This window comes from Octodon degus, unplaced genomic scaffold, assembly GCF_000260255.1.
Source record: "Octodon degus isolate 3935 unplaced genomic scaffold, OctDeg1.0 scaffold00112, whole genome shotgun sequence".
Taxonomy (NCBI): domain Eukaryota; kingdom Metazoa; phylum Chordata; class Mammalia; order Rodentia; family Octodontidae; genus Octodon; species Octodon degus.
Window position 1 is genome coordinate 7872398 of NW_004524688.1, and position 7839 is coordinate 7880236.

A 7839-nucleotide genomic window follows, 5' to 3' on the forward strand; every position below is an offset into this window, starting at 1 on the left:
TTTTTGAGGTAGAGTTTTGCTATGTAGTTTAGGCTGGCCTTGAAATCACTTTGTACCAGGCTCGCCTCAAGCTCACAACAACCTCCCTGCCTCAGCCTCTGAAGTCCTGGGATTATAGGCATGTACCACCATGCATGGCCCTATATTCACTCTTGTCCTGCAACTGATTATTCACATGGTGGTCAAAGGATATTTTAAAAGGTGTAAGTCAGATTCTGTCACTTCAGTATTGGTATTCCCCACTGGCTTCCTAAGGCTTGGAGTAGAATGCAAACTCCTTTCCAGGCTTTCAGTGGCTTCATGATCTCATGCCTATCTGCCTTTTCTGCTTCTTGGATAGTAAGTACATGTGGAACATACTTCTCTCTGATCTTTGCACACCTGGTTCCTCCTCATTATACTCAGGTCTCAGTCACTTCCTGAGGCCTCCCTGGTCTCCCATCTGAAGTAGCTACTCAAGCAGTTAAGACCACCTGTGATCTTTCTTTCTTTCATTCATGTATTTAGTACAAGGCCTACAGGGTCTCACTACACAGATTGGACTCAGTGATCCTCCTGTTTTCAGCCTTCCAAGTGCTGGGATTATGGGTGCATGCTACCACGCCCAGTCTCAGTCAGCATCTTAGGGTGCGCTGTGGGCAGGGCTGGCACACTATTTCTCTGATACTCTTTTCCATATTCCTTTGCCCAGATAAAAGCAAGCTTTGGGACCGGGGAGATGGCTCAGTGGAATAAGCGCTTCCCTGGCAATCGCAAGGTCCTGAGTTCAATTCCCAGCACCGCAAAAAAAAAAAAAAAAAAAAAGAATTATGGACAAATTCTGAATCTGCCACTTCAACAACTAAGTAGATGATAGTTGCAGTATACAGATATAGGGAAAATGAGGCAAAACAGAAACAAGGAACCTGGGACAGGAGCTTCAAGGATGACAAGACTAAAGACTGGGGTGACCATCACTGGCATGTTGATAGCATTTGAAACCTTGGGCCTTGATGAGATCAGCTCAGCAGAACAAGCCAAGTCCCCAGGCACTCCCCATGTAGGTGCCAAAAGGCAAAGGAGTCTGAGAAAGAGCCATCAGTGACCAAGAACATTCAGTTTGATGTAAACACAGAGGCAAACAGAAAAATAGAGCACTTAACTGTGTGGAATGCTACTGAGAAGTCAAACAGGTTTAAGGATAGAGAAGGTACCCTTAGATTTAGCAACAAACAATAGCCACTTCAAAAGTAGTCTCCATGGACTAGAACGGAGTTTAACTGGAATAAGACTCTAGGAGTCTAAGATGCAAGGTAAGGAATCAGAGGGTGTACTATATTTTTTTTTAAATGTCCCAGAAATTTATTTGATGTTTGATTGAATACATTTTATATAGAAAGATTGAGATTGCTATTGTCTCCTTTGGGTGTCTCTGGTAAATCTCAGGAAGGCACTAGCTACAAAGGGTGCCAATCTGAAGACGTAAGAAATGGAAACCACAAGCCGTTTTAGGACTGTTCTCAGCTGGAAGATCTGTGTCTAGTGAAATCAAGCCACTCCCAACACAGTGTGTTCACGAAAGGCTAACATTTGGGAGGGCATCATGTTCTGTCTGCTGGAACATTTAAATACTTGGAATAAAAAACAATTCATCTTTGAAGTTATCAATACTGGAAAACTTTCGAGTCTAGAGTTTACAGCCAGGACTGCTTCACGTTCCTCAAACTGGACACTCTCCTACAGTTAATCTTCAGCTCTGGCTTCCACCTCTTCTGCATCGTCGTCACCATCTGCTTCTGCGTTCTCTCTCAAGCTGTTCTAGCTGCCTTGCGAGCTCCACCTTGTCTGTGTCGGTTACCACTTTGGGCTCCATTTGAACAATAAAAACACCCCCTCTTTTCCTCAATTTTTTCTTTAATGAGAGCTATGGCTTGATTGAGAACTGAGAGACCTTCCACTTTCTCCAGGGCTGTGTTGTCAGCACATTCCGAGGAGGAGCTATGAGGTTAATCTTGACGGGCATGGTCTCCATTGAACAGTTCAAACCTGCTCTCAAGGCTTTTTTCACAGCGTTGATGCTTCATAGCCATAACAAGCCACTTCAACGTCTGCTCGAATTTTGACAGCTTGTGGGGTCAAACGCCTACTAATATTGTTAATGAGTACCTCTAGTTCATCTTCATTCAAATCTAAACTATCCAAGATAGATGGATCTAAGACTGCATGCTAAAATGCATCATAGGCTCCATAGCCAGGTCTCTTATACTTGTCATCAAGGACCCACACAGTCCTCTGGAACAGGCTTTCCAGTTACTCGTCCTTGGTGTATTCTAGCACCTTGGCAACATGACAAAGAATGCTATAAACAGTTTTGGATTTTTGTGAATTTGTCTTCACATTTGATTGCTTCCTCTGGAGAAACTCTTCTTTTGGACAAATCAATGTATTCTTTTTCTTTGTCCATTCTAATGACAACCACACATTCATTACTACCAATTCTAATAAGTATGTTTATAGAACGGATGTTTTCTGGATAATTCATTAAGAAGAATCATGCCTTCAATATTGTTGTATTCCAGCAAACTGACATAAGCTCCCATTTCCGCAATGGACCTTACATTTACCACCACTATATCTTCCACCTCAGGAGATTTGTGCTCATAAAATCTACAACTCAGACCTGGCAGTCAGAGGTACCCGTGAGTGAGTCCCACGCTATAGTCCCACAGCATGATCTTAAAGTGGAGAGATCAGACTTCTTCCACCCACACCAGCCACCAAGCTTTCTCCCAAAGGGTGTACTATAAAACTATAAATATTACTAGTTATCCTGGTTCAAAAGACACCTTGAACATTTTACTGTCCACATCTTAGTTTAATACGTCTATCTTCTTTCTCCCCAGCTTATTCAAATAAACATATCTACAAAGCAATGCAACTGAACTTAGAGATTGATTTAGGAAACTTTTTTTTTTCTTACAGTACCAGGAATTGAACACAGGACCCTGCACTTCCAGGCAGGTGCTTATGCCACTGAGATATATCTACAGCCCAAGGCCTCCTCATTTTACAGTTACATCTCCTACACACACATAGACAGCTCATGTCTTCCAAGATGCTAAATGTGTACGTACAACACGTTTGAGAATGGCCCTCAACATTCATGTATGGAGTATGTTTACTGATGTACTTATATGCATGTACACCTAGCATATCTGTTAATGGTTTCTTTCAGAGCAATGGCTTTCAAGTAATTACCTGACTCCATCCCACATATTCCAGGCAAGAGATCCAACTGAAATCATTACCTCTACCTGCTCACTTTCCAACAGGAAAAGAACTCTGTAATAACTGTAGAGTATCATAGTAAAACACAAATGGGAGATACATCCATATGTGTTTATGGATAGGTCCATGAATGATTCATTTTTAATTATAATTCATATATATCTAATTATTTGAAAATTATAAGCTAAAAGTACTATTGATACATGTATGCATCATTCACATATAAAGAATTAACCAGACAACAAATTCATTTGACAATAACAAGATTAAGCTAATAGTTACTGAAAGGTAATTAAAATGTGCTAATTGTATGCACAATTTGAAAACCAGAACTGATTCAACACAAATGCTGAATAAATCCCAACTGAGAGTGGGCAAGTACTATAACCAAAAGGATGGCTAACACTGAGACAGAAAAACCTGGAATTACAAGTCAACTTTGGTGAAGATACCAGTTTCAGGAATCTATAACAAGGCCACTAAATAAAATACCGACAAGGAAAGGAACTATTAATACATATAAAAGTATATGGAGCCTTTTGGCCAGAACTGCCATCTTCCAGTAATTTGCCAAAATGACTAACACAAAGGGCAAGAAGAGGGGAACCCGGTATATGTTTTCCAGGCCTTTTAGAAAACATGGGGTTGTTCCTTTGGCTACATACATGCGAATCTACAAAAAGGGTGATATTGTAGACATCAAGGGAATGGGTACTATGCAAAAAGGAATGCCTCACAAATGTTACCATGGCAAAACGGGAAGAGTCTACAATGTTATCCAGCATGCTGTTGGCATTGTTGTAAACAAGCCAGTTAAGGGCAAGATACTTGCCAAGAGAATTAATGTGCATATCAAGCATATTAAACACTCAAAAAGTCATGAAGGCTTCCTGAAACATGTCAAGGAAAATGATCAGAAAAAGAAGGAAGCCAAAGAGAAAGGTACCTGGGTTCAGCTGAAACATCAGCCTGCCCCTCCCAGAGAAGCACTTTGTGAGGACCAATGGAAAGGAACCCAAGTTGTTGGAACTCATTCCCTATGAATTTATGGCATAAACTGGGGATGTTGCTCTGCCATTCAGTACCTAATTGGCAGCTTAAGTGTTCTAGGTCCTATGTAAAAATAAAATCATCCTGTGTTGTAAGGGTGGTTTTCTTAGTTGAACAGGTATACGGTACCTTCTTACCTCAGAAATATTTGCAGCAGATTTTCACTATACCCAGTAATTGTGTCTAGCCTTTACTCTTTAGTATTTTCTTGCTGAAAGATATTGCTAAGGTATTGTGCAGGTGTATACCCAAAAATTCAAATATTTATGAAGTATTTATATTGGCTTGAAGATCCTGTAAATCATCATAAGGAAAAGATGTATCAAAATAAATGGAAGTCACTTCAGACACAAACAAAGAAAAAGTATATGAAATTAACACTGGGAGAAACAAGAACTGAGCTTGCACACAGGGTAAGAAGTGACCCTTAGGATCTGGTAAGTTTGGCTCCTCATAGAGCACAGCCAGGTCCATAGGTGCTGCTTTACAAAATGTTGCTATGTCAGGTTCCTACACCCAGCATAATGGGGTAGGTTGGCCAGGACAACCTAGAGTGACTGCCTATCACTGCAACAGCAGACCAAAAGGATAACCTGCTGGCCTGACACTCTCTCACAAATGGAGTTTGTTCTGCTTGCACTGTTGGACTGCTTTGTATTTTATAGTATCTGAACTAGTACCAAGACTTTAAAACTGGAAGACTTTGAGGCTGGGGATATAGCTCAGCAGCACAGCACCTGCCTCATAAGCGCAAGGTCCTGAGTTCAATTCCCAGTAAAGGACTTCATGGTTTAAAAAAAAAAATTTTTTTTTAAAGGTTTTCTGTTTCTCAAAGAAGCAAACAAAGACCAGGCCAGCAAGATAGTTCAGTGGACTAAGCACCTGCTAAGGCAAACAAACAGAGGACACCGAGACCAAGTTGCACAGTGAGACCCTGTATCAAATACATAATTTTTTTTAAAAGGAGGGTTAAAGACCAAGACCCAACTACCTCCTCAGCTGTGACATGTATAGTCCAAATTCTCATTGTCCCATTCAGAAAATCTGAGTCATATATCTATTGCCACTTGCCTTTTAATCTGTGCTATCACTCTTAAGTATGCCCTGTTACATTTGTTCATGCTACTATCCAATTCTTCATCATTTGAATCTGCAACTAACATCTATCTTAGTAGGGAACATTGAAAAGGTCCCCTAATGGTCTACCTGGAAAAAAAAAAAAAAAAAAAACGGGTTCTTAATATAGTGAAAATGTTAGCTCTGAGGTTCTTGATTGAACAACTTGCAAAAGTCAGAGCAAACAAACTTTTTCCCCCTCTTCTTTTTTTTTTTAAATGTATTTGGTACAGGGTCTCACTACCTAGCTCAGACTCATAGTGATCTTCCTATTTCAGCTTCCCAGGTGCTGGAATTACATGGGTGCAGCACCACGCCCGCTCTTGGTGGCCAGCTCAGCATGCTGAGGCAGGGCTAGCATGGCATGGGGTACTGGAGAGCAAACCCCAGTCCTTGCGCTTGCCTAGGCAGGTGCTTAGACCGCTGAGCCATCTCCATAGCCCCTCCTCTCCCCTTTTCTAAATGGTGATCTGAATAGTACAAAGATTCACATCATTTTGTTGTTGTTGTTGCTAAACTGAGAAGAGCTTATGTGAGAATGTTGATCATTTGTAAATTAATGTTTACATTAAAAGGCCAAATATATATCCAATGGGCTGGAGATAAAGCTCATCCATAAGAGTGCTAGCCTAACATGTCCAAGGCACTCACTGGGTTTGATGCCCAGAATTGTCAAAACAACAAAAACCCCATTAAGCTATTTTGAAAAGATTTGATAATTGGTATAAGGTAGCAAAAGGCACAATATTTCAAAAGAACAACCTAAACTGGACATGATGGCACCTATCTGTAATCTCAGCACTCTAGGAGGCAAAAGCAAGAAGTCTGTAAGTTCAAACCCATCCTGGGCAATTTAATGACTTAAGACCTTGTCTTAAAATTTTAAAAAGTTTAAAAGAACTGGGGATATAGCTCTGGATTCAATTCCCCGTACCAAAAAAAAAAAAAAAAAAAACAAACCTCCAAATAGAATGAAAAAAAATTAGATGAAGCTGCTTGAAAATAAATTTCCTGTGCACAGCAATTACAAAGGTTAACTACAATTATTACTTTTTTTAGTATATATGTGCTGCCACAGCAACACTAAATTACTACTAAAGATGTCCATAAGGCAAATTATATACAACTTCTCCCAATGACTAATTTTATTCCTTAAACCACTTTTAGATGATACAAATTTTCCTAACCTTTAAAAAATAAAGGTTAAAAAAAAAAGGTTTCAACTGATTTAAGTAGTGGTTACTGGTGACCAACTGGCTAACACTATCATAAGTGTTCAACATCATGTTCTAAAAAAACAATAATCTTCTATTATTATATACATGGTCTAGAGTAAATCGCATACTGTAACACCAATTTCCTCGTTTATACCACTCACTCAAACAAAAGCAGCCTAGGAAAAAAGAAAAAATTCTACTAAGACAAATTATAAGTGTACATATATGCTTTGGAGACCACGAAACAGACTGTTCACAAAAGACAGTCCAAAAAATTAGTTTTTTTATTTCCTACCAGTTGCTTATGAGTCACTGTCCAAGCTCCAACACCATGAGACGTCCCCCCCCAAAAAAAACCTGGGCCAAGTTCCAATTCATCACGCCCAGTACTTCCCAATTTCCATTAAAGAAATTCTGTATCCAAATTGCAAAACAAGAAACCACATAAAAGGAAGTCTGGCTTTAAGACAAACTGTTTATAAGACTAGGATGAAGCTCACAGTAACTTTAACTTTGCTCTAATTTGTTACTAGCTGAACATTTTCCAGTTATCTTGTTTCCTCCATCAAACTTCTGCACTTCACCCAGCCTATTTAAAAACAACAACAAAAAACTAGATTAACCACAGAAGTCGACTAATCACATGGATACAAGAGGTATTCCCCAAGGTACCTTTCCTGCAAGTGTTAACAGCACTGAGTATATCAAAGAGCATGTTAACACTTGCAATGCTGTATTTTTCGAATTTGCTCAACTTTGAGGGAAGTTAAAACTTCATTTGAATTAACAGTATCCAGTAAATAATGACTACCCAAAACAGTTTTTGCCATTTTCAACCAAAAACTGGAGTCTGAAATGGTGTTTACTTTTTAGATGATTAACATGTGGCCCAGCAATAATAATGACGCTTTTCCAAGGACACTCTCTGGCTCTGAACTTTCTTCCTTGGAAAAACACAAGTCCAAGGGGTGCCGTGGGAATCCACTTACCCGATCCTTCATCCTCCAGCTCTGAGCTAGGGATTTGGAGCCCTCGATTTTCTCACAATGTCTTTTTTTCATAAAAGCCAAAGGCAGATTCCAGTCGGTAAGGTCGGCCTCATCTTCCTCCCCGAGTCCCAAAAGGGGCGACTGCAGCATCTCGGACTCCATCAGCGGGGGAGGGGGTGGTGGAGTCCTTGGTAGTAAGC

The 7839-nt window shown here is 40.0% G+C and overlaps 1 protein-coding gene across 2 annotated transcripts in view; it reads right to left on the reverse strand.

Annotated features, from left to right (window-relative positions):
* The window catches only part of Rptor (regulatory associated protein of MTOR complex 1), a 427093-nt gene extending 419260 nt beyond the window's left edge, over positions 1-7833 (reverse strand). For both annotated transcript variants that reach the window (XM_023699242.1, XM_004639505.2), the window contains exon 1: positions 7640-7833. In XM_023699242.1, the coding sequence (XP_023555010.1) occupies positions 7640-7801 (162 nt within the window). In that variant the 5' untranslated portion in view covers positions 7802-7833. The remainder of the gene's footprint in view (positions 1-7639) is intronic.
* Positions 7834-7839: the final 6 nt, after the last annotated feature.